The sequence below is a fragment of the Antrostomus carolinensis genome, unplaced genomic scaffold (genome assembly GCF_000700745.2).
Source record: "Antrostomus carolinensis isolate BGI_N321 unplaced genomic scaffold, ASM70074v2 scaffold19054, whole genome shotgun sequence".
In the NCBI taxonomy this organism is placed as follows: domain Eukaryota; kingdom Metazoa; phylum Chordata; class Aves; order Caprimulgiformes; family Caprimulgidae; genus Antrostomus; species Antrostomus carolinensis.
The window spans coordinates 14105-33784 of NW_010308881.1; the positions used below are offsets into that span (position 1 = coordinate 14105).

Sequence of the window (19680 nt, forward strand, 5' to 3'; positions counted from 1 at the left end):
CCGCTGGCACAGCAATGGGAGCAGCGGCAGCTTCCAGCTACTCACTGCCTGGGTGATGCCACCTGTGCTGGATGAAGATAAGGCTGGAGGACATCAGCAGCGGCAGGGGGAACATCAGTGCCATGGGGTAGGAGTGCATGAGGCACTGGCTCAGATCCACTGAAACAGTGCCATGTAACACAATCACAGCATTGCCTAGATTGGAAATGTCCAATCATCAACCTCATGCTGACAAGTCCACCACTAAACCATGTCCCTCAGCACTATGTCTACATGGTTCTGAAATCCCTCCAGGGATGGGGACTCCACCACTCCACAAATGCCCTGGGCAACCCCTTCCAATGCCTGAGAACCCTTTCAGGAAAGAAATTCTTCCTCATATCCAATCTAAACGGCCCTTGGTGCAACTTGAGGCCATTTCCTCTTGTCCTGTCACTTGTTACTTGGTTGAACAGACCGACCCCCACCTCTCCACATCCTCCTTTCAGGTAGTTGACAGCGAGAAGGTCTCCCCTCAGCTTTCTCTTCTCCAGACTAAGCAAACCCAGTTCTCTCAGCCACTCCTCATGAGACTTGTTCTCCAGACCCTTCAACAGCTTCGTTGCCCTTCTCTGGACACACTCCAGCACCTCAATGTCCTTCTTGTAGTGAGGGGCCCAAAACTGAACACAGGACTTGAGATGCAGCCTCACCAGTGCCCAGTACAGGGGTAAGAAAATTTCCCTGGTCCATTATGCCTGATACAGGTCATAACCTTACTAATAATTAATTTTTTTTCTCCAGTATTTCACAGACCTTCCCATGCCATCTTGGCAAGATCAAAGCAATGGGGGCAGAGCAGACTTATCATTCACTGACAGAATAGGACCAGCCCTCCAAAGAATGAGACAATCAGTTTTGCACTACCTCAGGTATATGCCACTTCTCCTGACTCTCCTGATGCAGAATCTCAGAAACATGAGAGCTTTATTTGGTCACCTGAACTCTTTAATTCTTGCATGTTAAGGCTCACATTACTGAGAAAAAATTTAACAGTTTATTAACTTTCAGCAACACTCTTCAGCTGCTCCTACAATTGCAGTACCAAGAGAATATTAAATAGGCAATGAACATTACCCATCACATTATTTATAAATGCTTTCTAATTCCAAACAGAATTAGCTGCATGTACATGGACAAAATATAACCAAGTATCTCCTGTACACTTTCTGATATTTAAAAAGGAAAAATTGTAAAAAATCATTAAAATAAAGGCATTCATTATGTGTCCAGGTTCATCACCTAACTTATGCTAAAATTCCACTTGCTATCTGGAGACCTATACTGACATTTACAGAACATTTAATCCACCATTCCTCTCCAGACTGTGTTCGTAAGTTCTTGGAATCACTGCCTGCTTTGTTTGTGAAGCAGACCTGCTGGGTTCATTCATCTTCCATTATGCCAAATTTTTTGTTTTTCCAGAACAAAATTGGAATTATATAAAAATACAACAGCCCGCATAACCCATCTTGTATTTTTCACTTGTTTTTCAAAGAGGAAGGGGTTTTAAAATGTGGTTTAAAACATTTTGTTTGAACAGGACCATCCACAAATACAATCCTGAGGTCTGCAATTCACTTACCAATAAAATTAAAATCACAGTTTTATACTCAGCATGGAAACATGAATCTTTCTGAATACAGAAAGCCTGCTGATTCCACAGTTCTGGGACACATACATTAAATCATTCAGATCACTGATCATGCTGCTGTCTACCCATTTGTTACGTTTTCAGATGAGCTGCAGTGGAAAGAACAACTGGAAGGTCACAGTTAGTAGGAAAGAAGAATTAGGGTTGGTAAGAGTAGAAAGAGGACCGGAATCAGACTGAATTTATTAAATCAAGGCTTTCTATACCAGGGCAGGGGGTGGGGGAAGAAAAAACTTCTAAGTCAAGCATTCTGAAAACTACATTTTGGATTGAAAATAATCTTCTATATACAAGAAAAACATTAAGTTCCTTATGAAAGCTAGTCTGTGTCTAACACAGAGTTAAACAACTTCTGAAGCATTACAGGCAGGCCAATCCTCCACAAGAGGAGGTAGTGATTTTTTAGGCAAGTTCCTGCAGACCAGGATCTTGGCTCCAAGGGCAGAGGAAGACCAGTAAAACCATATCACCTTACCTTTGTAATTCACTAAGCGCTCTACTTGTGGATGGGCTAGGGTTTAGCCTCAGGAAGTTCTGCTTTAAATTGAGATGAGTGAGGTCTTGGCTATAAAACAGGTTGGCAGGCAGGTGCTCCAGGCTGCAGCATGAAAGATCTACTGAGCTTATGCGCTGTGATGCAACCTGGAAGTCAAGAAGTACACAAATATGTTAATACCATAATAAAACAAGAACATTTCCTTCACCCCTGTAAGCACAAGATAAACTGTTTTTAAGAAGTCAGTGTTGGCATATACTGCTGATCTAACATGGTTTACATCATTGCTGCAAGCTATGGCATGATCTCTTCTGCCTCAGTGCTAAAACCAGGTCCACAGATGGCTAGCAAGGGGAAAAGCACAAAGGTCTGTCAAACTTCAAAGCAGTAAGTGAAACAGATTCATTTTCATCAATGAAGTTATGTGATACTCTATGACCAGAAACAAGGATAAGAGATTTGACATAAACTTTAGCTTAGTCCTTTAATTACCAAGTAACAACAGCAAAAATATAGCGCAGAAGTCTTTTATATTGCTGCATGACTGGTCAGCATTCCCAGGCGAGCGGGGGCAAGGGGATAACAGTCATCACCCCGTCTCAGTTTCAAGGGTCAAAAGCAGGTATTAAATAGCAGAAGAAAGTGTTATCCCATCTGTCTTACTGGAGAAAAAAAAATATCACAGCGGCAAAGCAATGAGCACTAATCTCTTCTCAATCAATGGCCAAGAGTGGCAAAACATGACAAAAACAAAACTGAGATTAGAAGGTTTAACACTACAAAGGGGAAGGTAAAACAAACACAGTACATAGAGGCTAAAGAAATCATACTACCTAGCACTACATATAGCTAGCATCATTCCACAGACACCTATAGGCAACAAATTCAAATAACAGCAACTCTGCCCCTTACCAAACTGCTAGAACACAGCTGGGTGAACTACATCCTGCTGCTTTACTTATTTATTACTCTTTATTTTAAAAAACAACACTGCCATGTAGAATTCCTCTATTTTCTGTCCAATACTATTATCCTTTCACAAAGTAGAGCTCTGGAGCTAGCTACATGACAAAGCACCACCACACAGTGATACAAGGCAGCCTGGATGGTGGGCAAGGAGGAGGGGTCAAATGCTAGAAGGATGAGAAGTGTTTTTGGAGCAGACATGGCTTAGATCAAAGGAGGGGGAGCAAGCAACTTCACCACCATTTTAGCCTTCTGGGACTGCACAAACAGTGCTCAAACAGCTACATGTTCTGTCAGCTGCTCACTGCAAGAGAAGCAATTGTCTCATTTTGTCATTGGCACTTTTACTGGCCTCACATGCTAGGATTCTGGAAGTACAAAGACCACATCTAAGGGACAAAAAGAGGGAAAAACCCCAACAACTCATAATCAATGCCCAGTGGCAGTCTACAAGAGCTTCTGAACTCTGATGAAGGAAACACCACCCAACCTTCATAGAATCATAAAATCATAGAATGGTTTGGGTTGGAAGGGACCTTAAAGATCATCTAGTTCCAACCCCCCTGCCATCAGCAGGGACACCTTCCACTAGATCAGGTTGCTCAAAGCCTCATCCAACCTGGCCTTGAACACTTCCAGGGAGGGGACAGCCACAACTTCTCTGGACAACCTGGGCCAGTGTCTCAACCTTCTGGGCAGGGATACAGCCCTTGCCATGAAATACCCTGAGCCTAGAGACATCAAGTTTTGCTGGCATAAGTGGCGTAGCTTGTCACTGAAAGGAAGGCCAAGGAGTTTTTCCTTCCTTTTTTGTTCCTCTCAAACGCAAGCTACACAGGCCTCAGGATAAGTGGTCTCTGTTATAAACACAGCCATAAGCTTGGAGAGGAACAGACGGTGCAGTGTTTTTCTCTAAAGAGACCGTTAATAATCCAGTCCTCCCACATCCCTTAAAATGCTCGGATTTTTATTACTCAATTAGTTCAGTCCTTTTGTTACTGTAGCTACTATTTTCCTTCCCCTTGTAGTATTAGGCAAAAATTATTCATAGGCTATTCTGAGCAGTCCTTTCTGAAAGCTAGGTATTCAGTCTGTTTATGGTGCCAGAACCTGCCCAGTACGGTACAGCTCTCATCACACTGAGAGCACAAGAGATGAAAAAGCGCTGACACCTGTTAAATTAAAAAGGAGAATGTGTAATTTCAGGTGTAATGCTTATATACACTGTTGCTCCAACTGCTTGTTTGGAATGTGATATGAACAGTAATAAGCAACCCAGCAGTGCTGAGCAAGGCACGTTACTCTAAAAATAACCAAAGTACCAGAACTGGTAACTCCCGAGTGTGAACCACGATAAAGCAGCCAAACAAATCCAAATTCTACTCTTATCTCAAAAAAAGATGCGAATCCCTTCTTAAAATCATCAAGCCCTGTGAAAAAAATCCAGTTAAAAGTAATTTTGTTTTTACAAGTTGTATGTTCTAGTTATTTTTGCTTGTTTGTTTTAAAGGAATCACTTTGTTATATGAAGAATTTAATGAAGATTTTTATGCTATTGACATATACTGAATGATGCCTCTACCACAAAGAACAACAGAAGCTAAAACCACATTTTGAAAGGTGTTAGTTCTGGAATCAACTGTAATTTTACCGAAGTATTTTTTTGTTAGCAAAACAGCATTCTAAGAATTAACTTCTGAATTGTTATAAAGAATACTCATATAAACAAACAGTTATTCTCACAGGCAGAGATAAAGATTTTTCTCTTTTCATTAGTCAATACTGTTCCTAACAAATTCCTAGAGAATAGAGGGACAAGATGAAAAAACAAAGAGTGACAAAGGAGAACAATATCTTAACAATACTTTCTTTCATCCACCAGAAATTTTCATCAGTTGTTCTGAAGTTGAACACTAAAATTCTGAAATGGTATTGTTCCCAAACCAAAAAATAAAGGGTTATTTCAATCTTGTAATCATCTTCAATAGACTTAAATGCAGTAAGACTGTGCATGTGTGTGTCTGCCATTGTTTATTAAGAGTAAAGCATTTTTCTTAAAGATGATACAGTTTTTAATAAAGCAATGGGTTTTCCTTGGCTCACTGTGGGGAATCACTGGAGACATAAGCTGATAAAGGGTAAGAAAACGCTGACTAGAATATCCCTCACAGTCAAAGAATAAAAAGCATCTGGAGGAAGGGACATTATCTGCAGAATGGAGGGTTTCCACTGGAAGAAAAAAACAACAACCCTAAGACATTCAGCTGTAAACAAACACCCTAACAAGTTATCTGGGCTGGGTTCAACAGACCCACGCTCCAACCGAAATAGTGAGGAGAGTCAGTGTGGTAGCAATGCTAGACGTAAAGGCTTTGTAGATGCATGTGGAACCTGTATCAAGCACTCATTATGGCTTGCTTGGTGTTTTCTTTTGGAAAACTTAAAAATGTCAATATATAAAAACAAAAACCCAAGCAGCACAGCTCATGACTTCCTGGGCAGAAGAAGCCCTTGCCCAGACCAACCCGTCTAGGACATCTCATCACATCCGAAGCTGTGTACATCCTTAACGCTTGTTTTCACATGAAACCCCTGTTGCTTTTTCCAGTACTAATAACATGGGGGAAATGGCTGAGGCAATAACCTTCTTGGAAAACGGTGTATGACACCCTCTCAGTTATGGCAGCTACAGCATAAGCTGTAGAGTCAACACATGTCTTTGCCGGAGAAGCAAGACAGCAGGGTAACTCAAACACATAGCAAGATCTTGTACTTTTTGAAGTCCACTTTTCAGTTGGGATTTTTAATCATCACAAGTATGAAAAAACAAGATGAAACATGTGACTTTCTCCATTCCCTGGATATGATTTTGAAACACTTTATGGTCAATCACTGTACTGCAATGTCTCCCAAAGTAATACTAGAGGAGTAGTAATGGGGTAAGGCCAAATTCAGCTTTGCACATCAAACCACAAAGTCCAATGGAAGACTTTTTTTCCAGTTCCTGTTGCAACCTCAGTTATGCAGCCCTGGCCTACAGCGGTTTAAGGTTTTGGGGGGGGGGGGTTGTATGTTTGGGTTGGTTTTTTTTTTGTCTCCATGTGAGCATGGCATACTGAAGTGCAGTTTCAAAGAAGTGGTATACAACTATAGCACATGTACTACAAAGAGCCCTGGATCCACCCATTGCAACCATCAAAAAGCTGTCATCGTGCCTTTAATTTTCCCCCAGCCACAGTAAAATGAAGCTTTATTCTGTGAATACCATCACAAATAATGCTGTTGGAGAGCTCTCTCCCTCCCTCCCTCAGGCAACACGCCTTCTGCTATTCCACACCTAAGAGCTGCACAGACAGCAAAGAACTAGGATTCTCTCAAATATGGAAACTCACTTTTAAACACGTGTTACTTGTGCTACAACAGTACTTAGAAGTATAAACAACAAATCACAAAAGCCAGCAGTACCTTAAACAAAAGGTTTCAACAAGATCTTTTGATTTTAATTTTTTTACTATTATTTTTAAAAAGGAAACAGTATTTCAAGACTGGTGAAAGTATATACGGTGAACTGGTTTCACTGTAAATCTTTAGCAGCTGGCAGCAAAAATATAGAAAAATATTTTTGTCAACCAATATTCTTGCCTCTTCTTGCTACACAGGGCTAAAAAACCACTTTGCTTTGTCCATCAGTATAATGCCACCTCTGTCACCGAGCTATGCAACAAGACTGATTACTGTCTTTGTTTTAAAGCCTTGGCAATCCTACAAAAATGATCTGTCGCTGACAATGGATGTCAGCGATGGACACAGCTGAACCCAGCTGTATGGACAAACACAAGCCTTGTTTACACAAGGACATCTTTTGGTGTGACCTGTGGTGTGAATTTAAACCAACATAATTATGTCTTTTTCCTGTTTACCCTCATTCCATTCCCTATAGCTCTATTCAGATAAGAAATTACTATTTAGGACTTCAACAGAAGACAATTAAAATAACTGAACAGCCCACACGGCAGAGGCAGCCAAATTCCCAGTCTGTTTGAACTGAGTTGACAATGTTAAATTGCACCTGCTGTAGACATGCTAATGCAAAGGCAGTGTAATTTTTCTCCTTTAGGATTTGTTTCTAAACAGCTTGATAATCATCACATCCCACCAATGCCTGCATAAGGCTTATCTAATCGGTGATACATATGCTTCAAATATCTAAACTAACTGCCTCGAGAAAACAGGTTCTCCTCACCTCAGAACTAACCTTGCTTCAAATCCTAATCTTCCTTTCTATTTGAACATCAAAGCCCTGCTCAGCAGAGAGGTCTCCCTCTGCTGAGCTGAACTCCACAGCCAGGAACCACATCGGTGCCTCCAGCCAGAGCCAAGAGCTGAGGAAACGTTCAGACTGGTAAACAAGCTAATGCCAAAAACCTTAATGGAAGAAGGGGAAAAAAAAGAAATAAAAAGGTTTCCTTTTTCTTTAAAGCCATATATTTTCATTTTTAAATAGTCTTTTAAAGTGGGTGCAGTCCAAAGGGTGAACAGGTAATGGCTTTTCTGGTCTCTCTTTCTTGTATTCTTTCAGACGTTAATTAGATCCACCCTAACTCAACCTAAGGGCCTCGCAAAGAAAAGATAAGACTCAGCAGAGGCTTGAAAGTACATCACTCAGACTCACAAACCCAACAGGCAGTGCCACCATCGGTAAGAGCCGTAATTGACTACTAAGAGGAAGGGCAGGAGCACACACTGTGGTGGCAGTGTTCACAGGGCACACGCTTCTCCTCCCACCTCTCCCCTGCCAGCATTGCAGCCAGATGCCTCTGGCACAAACCCCTCATGCCAGCGAGACTCGGGGGCACAGTGACTATTTAATATTTAGTATTTAATATTTTAATATGTAACTCGTCCCTGCTCTCCTCTCCTTATCTCTGAACAAAGATTTATATAGCATGCAGAAATAGCTCACTTCTACGTTTGGCCCTTGTATAAAGCTGTAACGACTTAACCGAAAACCATAGTAGCAAATACGCGTGGGACAGGGAAACGTGGAGGTAACGAAGCAGAAGTTGCGCTCCTTCACCCTTCGTGATAAGGGTCCAGAAGGAATTTCATAGACATGAAAGTCCATGTCTCAGGTTTAGCATCAAGATCTTGAAAGTGAGAATTTGTCCAAAAAAAGTGACATTTGTCACTTGTCATTCCGAAAGGTTTGGTACTATCTGAAGTCATTACCAGAATACGAGTATTTTTGTTCCTCCAGGAGGAAAAGTACTCTTCTCTTAGAGATCAGGTACTGGTATCAATATTACACAGAGAGCAGTATCAACAGTGTTACCTTGGTGGTACTCATGCTGGGATGTTCACACTGCTAAGATCCCTGCAAGGACAAGGCTTAAGATGCAACTTGGAGTTAAGGGACAGTAATTAGCTCTAGCATTAAGCTACTTACAATTCAGACATGTGAATCTCCATTTGGTGGAGCAAGGAAAATTAACATCCTTACAACAGTCTGACTAAAACCAATTCATCTGTAAATATTGCAAAACAGGTGACAGTCTCACAAAAATTGAGAAACACTCCTTTTCTTCTTACAACTTGTTAGACAATTTTTTACTAAGACAAGCTGCTGTACTGCCAAGCAAGCAGACTTTGTAATGAGCAGCCCTCCAGCAAAGACTTTCTTTCAGTATTTACTATAGATTTCAGACTCCTGCCAGTGAGACTTCCCATAGATGTTCACCTGTCTGAGTCTCCTCAGTCCCACGTGGAGAGGGTTGTGGGGTTTTGTTTGTTTTAAGCAAGAGGTTATGCTAGGTCCTCAGCTTCTGACCTAGGTTCTCCTGCATAGCTACATCATATTGATTAATTCTACAATGAGATGAACTCTTTTCATGCCATTATTTCACAGTAACACAGAAAGGCCTTCTGACTCAAGTGTTTTATAATACAATCACGAATATAGCTCTACTGGCCCGGGGCCTAAAACTGGTCTCCAGCACTTATTTCTTCTTCTCCCTGGAGACCTTCCTCCTTCACTGACTACAGAAGAAGCCTAGGGAGATCAAATGTCCCTAAAATTAGTTTTTGCTAATAATTCCTCTCCTTTTTTCCTCCTTGCTAAGACTTTGCTTGGAAAGCCTCTCAGTGTTACAGCCATTCAGTTTCAAGATGGACTCAGTTATCACCTTATATGTACCGAAGCACTGTGCAATATGACAGTCCCTGCACCCCCTGCAGTCTCATGGGATCTGCTCACCACAGACATTAAGTTCTCCTGAAGTTCATTAAGAGCAAAGCTACATTCCCCTGCTCACTCCCACCCCTCTACCCCCAGAAATTACTGAAAACCCTTCGAGATCCTCCTAGATTGAACACACCTTAAAAGGTAATATCTGCAACACCTCACTGAGATTCCAGCTGTAAGCCATGGCGATGCTTCCCTATATTTATGCAAGAGCTGCACAAATTCAGCTTCAGTATCATCAGAACCTGATTTAAAGGCTTCAAAAGACGTTACTTGAAAGCTATTCCAGATGTGTGGGCGATACCTAGTTTTCCATTCTCACTCTTGGCTGCAGTACTTCAATAACTATTCTATTATTAACTGAAGGCAGCAAGTCCAAAACAAGGACCACAGACTCTAAATTTCAGGAAGGAAAAAGAAAAAAGAATTAAAATAGTGAAGCTATAGTTTCTCTAGAAAAGACATTAAGAGAAAAAGCTTGAAGTCACCAATTATACCACTTTGGAATCAGCAGAACTATTTTTGACATTGAAAGCTAACCAGCTGAGCCAAAACACCAAGCTTCCCTCCCAAGCCGTTAAGAGAGAGACTACACTGAAACACACTCAGAAGTTCATTTCCAAAACATCAACTAACTTCTAACAACAAAAGGTGCAAGAGAATAGGTTTTGTGGGGAAAGAAGAGGAGAAAAACTTTCAAGTGTTAGTATCAAAAGAGAAACGAAACTGGCTTCAAGTTTGTTTTGCCCAATCATCTGCTTTCAGACTTGAGATGACAAGAAACCACTCACAGCAAGAATGACCAGATATGACTGCAGAGCAAAGATCCCAAGTATTGAAGATTTCACACACACACAAAAAAAAGGAAGTCAAGTTCCGCATGGAAACCAGAGGTTTGTTTATGTTCAAATACTTCTAATTGCTGCCAAAAGGAAGCTGTGGGTTTATTTCTAAGGATCTATTTTTAGAGAAAGCATTATCTCAATATTGTCATTTTATGGTATTAGAGGAAAAAATGGTTTCCTTGTACTAAACTTAGAATCATCACATTTCCTGTAAGTAAGGATTAGCTCAAAAAAAGCCCCACTGAAAAATGAGAAAAATCTTTCAGGGTTCTTTTTTCTTCATTAGATGTTGAATCAACAGTTGCAAACAGGCTAATGCTGCTTCTTAGTCTCACAAATGTGAAGAAACCTGGAGAGTTGTTATCCTCAATGAAAACAAGATTTCTGCAGAGCCTTGTATTTGGTTAAAGGCTATTTTCAAAAGATGTCACCGATGTTGGCATTACACTAAACTCATTTTTAGGTCATGCTAGTATAGAGACTAATTTTCAAGCCTCCAAGCGCTACTGGCATAAGAAACAAACCAACTACTGCACGGTCACCCTCTCAGTGACCAGCATGTTCCCTGACCTCCAACCTGACCCCAACACACACATAAACATAGTAGCCCAGAATCACAATGGTACATTCAAACACATGGACTAAGACTACAAAGTTGTAAGAAAATGTCAGGAACTCCTAACTGCAAGACAAACAGTGTGTTTGTCGCACACAACAATTACCAAAGGTAACTGTAGAATTACCAAAAGTAGTAACCAATAGCCAAAGGTAAAAGCAAAAAAAAATCATCTAGAAATTCAGGTCTCATGGGAACTACGGTAAAGTTCTCTGTAGTACTCCTCCAGAAGAGGGTTAGCCATTGCTTAGGAGACTAAACAGACACCTGGAGAGGAGATACTGCTTCCAGTGACTCTAAAGTGTACATTGGCAGCACTATAACAAGTAACATCCCACATAACTTAAAATAAGCTAATGTATCCTTGCATTTGATTTTCCTGACACTTCCCATTGTCAGTGCTCTGTGGTCAAGGCTTTGGAAAAAGGTATTCTGAGCTGGTTCTGACCAGTAAGCATTTGTCCTGCTTTTTAGCTGAGACAGAGCTGGGTTTCTTATGCAGTAGTTAGAAAAGTGCTATGTTTTGCTTTCAGCCTGGGACTTGTTGTGAGAGAGACACTGATAACGTCCCAGTGTTTGCATTTTTGTTGCTGGAAGTGAAGGACTTGGTGCTCTGTTACTCTACAAGTGCAAGACCTAAAGGGGTGAGGAATATTTAAATTAATAAGCTAAACTGGCATTTGGATACGCCAATAGGATATTCCATCTCATATCACATCATGTCCAGTATATTAGTGAGTGTCTCTCCCTCTTTTAGCTCTGGCTTTCGCTCGGGCTCTCAATCTTCTGGGACTGTAGTTTCGGTTCAGGATTGTTGCTCCTCTGGGATCGTTACCTGGGAACGGGCCAGGCTTGGTCGGTCAGTGGTGAGCAGCTGCACTGGGTATCAGTCATTTGCATATTCTGTTACTGTTATCATTATCACTACTATTTTAATATTAGTATTATTTTAAGTTTTCTTTTATTTCTATTATTAAACTGTTCTTATCTCAACCTACAAGTCTCCTTATCCTTGCACCTCAATCCTCTCCCCTATCCCCTGGCAGTGGAGGGAAGTGGGTGAATGGCTGTGTTGGCTGCTAGCCAAGGGCTAGCCCAGTGAAACTACCACAGCATTAGAAAAACCTGTCCTTAATGCCACCAGAGAAAACTGAGGTTTGGTAATAAAAATCCCTGTAATGATGAACTCTGTAAAGATGTTACAGGCCATTATAGTATCTAGAAACAGGTCAATCAGCTAGTGGGCAAGCCATGGCAAATACAGTGTAGGGCTAATTTAACCATAAGACTAGTGGCTTCAAGCCTTCTTCAGAGGCTGAAGGCTGTATTTTATATTCAAAAGCTCTGCAAAGTCTGTGTTCCACGCTTAAGTTGGAATCTGCACTTTAGTCTTTCTCTCTTTGGATATTCCTTGTATTTTTAAAACCAGAAGAGAGAACCTTAGAGAAAAAAAGCTAAAAAGTTAATTTGCACTGCTGCTTCAGGTTGGTCTCTACACAAGTCGAGGAAAATATGGAGACTACTGCTGTAGTTACTTGTTACTTACTGCATTACTTATTTGTGCAGTATAAACTAAATTCAAATCTGTTGTTATTTTCTGCTAGTTTCACTGCCCAAATAAACATATGAAAAGAGCATTCTGCGCTGACATGAAAGGAGTAAGACCAGTACGGCAGCACACCCTTCTCTCTTGAATTTGCTATTCTTGCTATTTTTAGCACTTTTTAAACATAATGTACACTGACATCATAATTTAGTCTCTCCTTTTTCACAGCAGGCTAGGGTTATCTGGAACATCACACGCATTTCCACTGCAGACTTAAAGACAAAGGTGCCTGAAACAGGGAAGGGAAAATACAAAGGCAGACAGGAGAAAACTCTTGACAGTTTTTAAATCAAGGATCTCTCTTTGGATATTCCTTGTATTTTTAAAATGCAGGGGTTTTTTTGAGTGTAGGTGTAAATCCACCCTGGCACCTAAGCCCCACACAATTGCTTACTCTCTGGTAAATACGCTGTCACTGCAGCCACAGTTGTGCAACTCAGCCTGGGAAGCGGTGGATGGCATGGACATGCACATACAGCCGTGTGCCCGTACATCTCTACCTACCTACCTACACGTATAGTGCAGCCACGCACAGGCAGCTTACATGAGGCAGTCCTGCATTATTTATAGCCCTTGTCTCTCATCGTCTCGCTTCCTCTACCTGCCCAGTTGAACCGAGCACTAAAGCAGGAAATAATTGTCGCAATGAAGCTGTCGACACACTTCCCGCTCTTCTAAAGCCAAGAGGATTGAAGTTCTGTGGGGTCAGACAACTCGTCTCAGCATGCCCAGTGATGCATGCTATTTCCAAGAAGATAAAATTCTGTAATACATCCCTGCTTAAGCTCTGCAATACTGAATTTCTGAGGTAGATGTTGACATCCCATTTTAATTGTATGCCTTGGAACATGGAGGACTGATAACCCTTTTAAATCCAGCCAAACCATCCACATCATGAGTTGTGTAACAGTCAAAACTGAAACAGCAATCACACATGTAGAAAAACATTAAAATCAATTTATCTGTTAGAAGTGTCAAACACCAGGAGCTCCTCACCACACCCCAAACATAAGCCTCATGAGACAGCAAGTTCCACCACTCAGTAATACCTTATACATAAAACCTCTTTCTCTTCTGCTACTCTAAGGTTTTTAGGTTTTGGTTGTGGCAACTGAGGAAAGCCCTCATCGTGTCCTCTTCACTGTTAACTGCACATTTTTCACCTGTCCTTCTGCATCCGACATTCAAATAGCAAACACTGGCAGATCAGAATCATTCTGCAAGTAGTTGTGCAGATTCCAGAACCATCACGCCAACTTTGTGCAGACAAAATTCTTCCAAGCTGTGAAGATATCCCTTTCTTCCCCACTCTGCTCCCCCTCCCAGCTGCATAAGATTATTTTTCAACATTTGGCAAGAGAATGAACATATTAGATCACAAAGGACCAAACTTGTGGTTTTTTGCCTTTTGAACTTTCTCAATTAGGACTCCAGTCTTTGGAAAGTAAAAGGAAAGAAATGCACTGTGGTATAGAACTATCAATATTAACGAACAAGCCACATTTCCAGCTTTTAAAAATATTCTGTTTGAGGCTAAATCAGCATATCTAAAAGTGACCTATTTGGAGTAAGTATGTCACCAAGTTTGATATTTAGGTCAGTATTTGTGCAATAATTCCAGTTTGTCCTGAAAATATGAGTTCTGTTCACCTTAGGACACTCAAACACACAGGAAAAACAACCTATTCACAAACCTCTTCCAAAAATTTACTGGGGCAGAGCACAAGATCTGTCTTGGCTAAGATAGATTTCACTGTTAGAATGAATCAGATTATACAGGAGCAATGCTCATTTTTAAAACCGAGCCCAAGTCTCTGCAAACATTAATTCAAATCTTCTCTAGCATACATGTATTTATTGCAGGAGTGATGCGTTAGGATTTGTCTCATTCTGGAACACTGCTAAAAAGTCAACATTGCCAATATTCTGTGGGGAAAAAGACTGCAGAGCAAGCATTCTTTGCAAAATCTCCTTTCAAGATTAAGCTTGTTATTTAAAAGTTAAAATAACATCATCTTTTAGTTCTTTTGAAGTATAAGACAGACATGAAAATTTTCTTCATAGTTAAAAACTGAATTGAGCAATTTTAATGAAATATTTTACGAGGGATTTCCTTCTGCATTAGAATTTGTAATTCAAGATTTCATTACACTTTTAAGTACTAGAAGCCTCAGTTTTCAGTAGCACACATCAGGAGCATGAAGGACTGCAGAGAAACTACCACTGAACATAAGTCAACATGAGTGTCAGTTTCAAAACAAATGCCACTAAATAACAACTATATTTAAAATACGGTCTTAAATAGTATTCACAATAATTCACAAAAGCACAAGGACTATACACACCACCAGGATTAAAGACAAAGCTGTAAGCATTGTGTGACCTAGCACATAACAAGCATCTAGAAGCTCAAAGTTAGAGAGGCGTAACATCTCCCTGGCTAAGTTTGCTTGCCTTTAGACATACAATGCTCTACCTGGTACTTGGTTAGCAAGAATATTTCAACTTCTTTGAACTTGCGTAGCTTCCAAACACCCAAGGCAGAGTACCATCTATAAAGGTTGGGGTTTTTTTCCTGCGTGGGAACACTAGCTTGCCTGAACTACAGAGTTGAAGATGAAACTTGTTATTTATTTGTGCATGTAAATCAGAGATGATGCACCTTACAATTAAGCACTTGGACAGGAACAGCATCAGCTGGAGGAAATTTGAGTTACTTTTGCAGCATTACTAGTTTCTCTGTTTCTGTTCCTTCAGAAACAGTATTACTGCACAGTACCTTCCACTCAACTGCCTTGCATACAATCAAGCTTGTCTCTCTTTCTCAGCCTAAGGATAGAAAATCCAGACATTAAAAAAAAAAAATCAACGTGAATCGGCAAAGTACTGTTTCAAAAATCCATGAATCCAGAACACCATCTCAGTTTTTGGGGCTGGGGGGTGGAGAGCTGGGGAAAATGAAGCATAATTTTTTCCTCAAAGCATGTTTTACCAACAAATAGCATAGCAAGTTTCTTCAGTTCTGACAGTCTGAAAAGACACTTCAAGCATATGTATTTTCTTTCTACTCTTACACAATAAAAATGGGAGGATATCATGAGTGCATGGGGCTATGTTCTCATGCTGGCTATCGTCCCAATGCTGTTAGTCATTTGGGTGAACCAGAGAGAAAGAGAGAAGCACAGCATGGCACAGAACAAGCTTATGCTGCCAGTAATTCACAGGGGCTTTCTGACCATTTATCTCTACTTCTGAAGTTCATTGTTTTCCACTGTTTTTCTCACTCATTAGATCTGCCTTTCATTTATCTGATGTCAAAGCCTCTGGAGATGAAAGGGCACTACTCTCCCAGAGAGAGCCACAAAGCGGCAAGAACTCAAAAACCTGACAGACCATGCCTCACCGTCTCATAAAACATGCCTTGGGAATTTTTACCTTGAGGCTTAACAGACCTGAGCAGGGATGCCAGAACAGCGTCTTTAAAGAGAATTTTAAAACTTAACAGAAAAAAAAAAAACACTAAAGGACATTTTAAATGATGCATGTGTTGGGAGGTGCAATAGTTACTGCTCAAAGAAAGTTTAACATAATCAAATCTCTTAAAAAAAACCACAACCTAGGCTGTACCACTGGCAATAGGCTGGATTATACATTATTGCAATCTAAAAAAGACAGAACAGATCTAGTGTGCCATAAATATCTCTAAGCAGTACTACATAAAACCAAGTTGCTTTAACATAGTAAAGAGCATGAACAGACAGCCCTCTCAGGTATGAAATTAACGGGTGGTTTAGGCCCAACTAGAAAATCAATGAAAGATTGCTGACAGCACAGCAAAAGAACTTGCGTGGTAAAAATGAAAAAAATCAGTGGCTCAAGATACATAAATTTGTTTAGAGAGGATTTATCAAAAAAGTGGCAGGGATTAAGAGATAGAACACGTAATTGCAAAAACAGCCTTTCAATAACATAAAGTAGAACTGAAGAGTCAAACAAAATAATGCAGGCCTAAATTCCCATAATAAACTGTGCTCTAAGCACAGTATAAGATTTGGTTTACAAAAGCTTTAGTTAGTAATTTTTTTTTACTGACATAAAATGATTGCTTATTAAAAAAAAAAAATCAAATAGTGATAAAACTAAAGAGAGATTCAGCAACATTTCCAAGCAAGAAAAAAATTCCTTAATTCTAGCAATTTAATCTTTAGGCTCCGTGGAAGGAATGAATTTTAAAAATCCATCACTAGTTTAGATTTTATTAACACTGAAACAAAGCATTTAAGTTGAAATTTTTACATTTATATTTGTCATCTTTAATGTTCCAATGATCTCACTCCATCCATCCAGCTGGATCAAGACAAGAAAAGGGAGAAAGTCCAGCACAGCACTTTGCTTACACAACCATGGTAGAAAGAAGTCTCAGTATAAAAGCAGAAAAATTGACCTCCCTATTGCCTGTTATTGAGAACTCCCAAATTGAGGGGTTTTTGCGCACCACTAACAGCAGCAACAGTTCACGATAACGAACCCAGAGGACAGACTATATGGCTGCATGGAGAAGACAAAACTGGGGGAAACGCCACAAGCATCCCATTCAGGCAGGAATTAGCACTCTTCTCACCTTTGAAGCTTGTCGAAGCCATCGCAAATATTCAGTGAAGTTATCAAAACAAATGTAGTAGGTCTGGCTTTGAGGTCCAGAGGAGCTAAATGCTAAACAGTGCTGGTGCTTTTTCACTTCTTCTACCTACAGTAGAAAAACAAAAGTGTTAGTGAATAAGAATCAAAAGCCTCTTTGCAGAACTCCCCAGGGCAAAGTTAAAGTGTGCCCAAGAGGAGCTCGTCAAGTAGAATTGGACTAACCCTCTCAAGCACTCAGATGTCAGCTGTCAAACACTCCTGAGATCTACACAAGCAAGGAATGACAACAGAAGGAAGAAGGAACCAAAGGAGAAAAACACCAAGAACGTCAACATTTTATGAGACACTCAGCACCATAAAAGGTTTCCCAGTGAAACATACTTAAGGCTGACTTTATACAACCTAATGGAGTACAATTTATACTCCTGGTTATTAAAAACAGGCTTAACAAAATGCTTCTCCTACAGCCCAATTAAATTCTTTGGCATTTCTCAACTTGCTAAAAAACACCCAGAATACATCATTCTGCTATCATACATGAGAAGTCCCACACAACTTATGGTCTCAATGTCTCAGCATCGCATTCTGGAAAGCCTTTGAAAACCAGGAAGTGCAGAATATTTATGGAGTTGAGGAAGAATATTTTTTGAGCAAGAATTTTAAAAAAACCCACTCAGTTCTGTGCCAAGCATCCTCCTCCCAGGCTTTGTCAGCAGAAGCCCTCAGTACATTTTTCTCAGCTTGGCTTTCCTTTTCTTTTAGAATTTGTTGTCAACTTACTGCTTAACACAGCCTGCATGTTTTACATTACACAAGGCATTGCTGTGCAAAAAACCCCTTTAGAGATTCCAGCAATGTTAAGCAATTAAAAAAGAGGTACACAATCTCTTCCCTTTTTGAATTAAAAAAAAAATCTTTTTCATCTCAAAAACAAGGCCAATAGGGACTCAGATCCTGTCCTCTCCATGGTGCTACAGCCAGGAATACAATTCACTGTCAAGAGTTCACCCACTGCTGCTAAAAGAGGAAAACATCTCTACTTCAGTACCTCCCGGGAAGTGTTGAAGAATCATGTGAAGAATCATGAAAGGAGATAGGAAAAACAGCTCCTAGAAGAGGAGACTGCTTTCCACATTGCTAGTATAGAATATTAATGAATCAACTTTAGTCTGCATATATAACATCGTGAAGCTTATTTCTCTCCCAATGACTTCAGAACTGAACTTATCAGCATGCAAAAGTAAAAGAGCATTATTTCAGCTGCAAATCATCCTCAAGCTAATGATTCTCTTCCCATTATCTTGGCTAATCAAGCCAATAATAGTGTTCTGAAACACTACTTAGGCTAAAACAGTAATGTTGTTACCTTACTGTCTTCACTAAAGGTTCACAGAGTCACAGAATGGTTGAGGTGGGCAGGAACTTCTGGAGGTCATCTGGTTCAACCCCCTACTCAAGCAGAGCCACTCACAGCTGTTTAACCAGGACTGACTGTGTCCAAACGGCTTTTGAATATCTCCAAGGAGGGAGGTTCCACAACTGCTCTGGACAAACTGTGCCAGTGCTCAGTCACTCTCACAGCGGCGGGGCGGTGGGGAAATAAATAAAAATTCTTGTGTTCAGACTGGACTTCCTGTGTTTCAGATGCAGTCAATCAGAAAAAAGTCCAGTTTCAGCTTTTCATAAATAAAAATATTTGATGCCATTAGCTTACGTTAGACTGCTACTCATAAAATGCTGAACACTCAAAAAATCTCCAATGTTGAAATAAGCCCTTATTGGTTAATTTTCAGATCTTGGAATAATCCAGTATGGATAAAAACTGGATGAGGAGGCACGGTAGATCATACACAATACAGGTGTGTGCATCCTTTGGCTGTGTACTACACTTAACACTGCACATGAGAAAAGAAAACTGAATGTGTTTCCCTTGCTTTTCTTTAGCGTTTTAATCCAAACGCTGCACACTGTTAAATACGAATCCAACCATAATCAAAGGTCATTTATATTCTCTGATAACCCCATTTAAAGAAACAAGCTTTTGGGGGGCTAGGGATCGTTATAATTGAATGCAATCTTCTCCGTGTGAAAAGATAGGGGTTAAGCAAGCAAATATATAAAACAAAATATCTTACTTTTCCACCAATTAAAGGGAGGACATGCATCTTTCCAGTCTGGCTTTCTTTTACTGATGAGACAATTAGGCATGTTCCACAAAGGATAGCTTGGCGTCTTGTCCATCTGTTGACTGGCAAATGTATTTTCCCTTTTCGAACATTGTACATTCCTGAGAGCTGAATCCGTTCGGAGCCGCCAGTGCTGTGGGGCTTTCCTGAAATAGAAACAAAAGCATCCACCTAATCACAAAAAAATCTTTGCCTCCTTCACTCACGCCATCCTTAGACACTATCAGCAAGTTTTCAAGTTACAGACCACAGCACAACTAATGAGACAGCTTCAAATCCATGCAAGGAGGTAATTTAGTATCAGCTTCAGTACAGGCTTCTTTCATAGGTAGAAGTAAATGACAGGTTGGTATCACTGAGAGCAGACCACAGCCTTGCAGTACGTTAAAT

At 40.3% G+C, this 19680-nt stretch overlaps 1 protein-coding gene across 1 annotated transcript in view; it reads right to left on the reverse strand.

Annotated features, from left to right (window-relative positions):
• The window catches only part of LOC104523380 (PH domain leucine-rich repeat-containing protein phosphatase 1-like), a gene marked incomplete at both ends in the record, with an annotated part of 31946 nt that extends 12510 nt beyond the window's left edge, over positions 1 to 19436 (reverse strand). The window contains 3 exons of the mRNA XM_010165931.1: positions 2169 to 2335; positions 17085 to 17210; positions 19240 to 19436. Of these exons, the coding sequence (XP_010164233.1) occupies positions 2169 to 2335; positions 17085 to 17210; positions 19240 to 19436 (490 nt within the window). The remainder of the gene's footprint in view (positions 1 to 2168; positions 2336 to 17084; positions 17211 to 19239) is intronic.
• Positions 19437 to 19680: the final 244 nt, after the last annotated feature.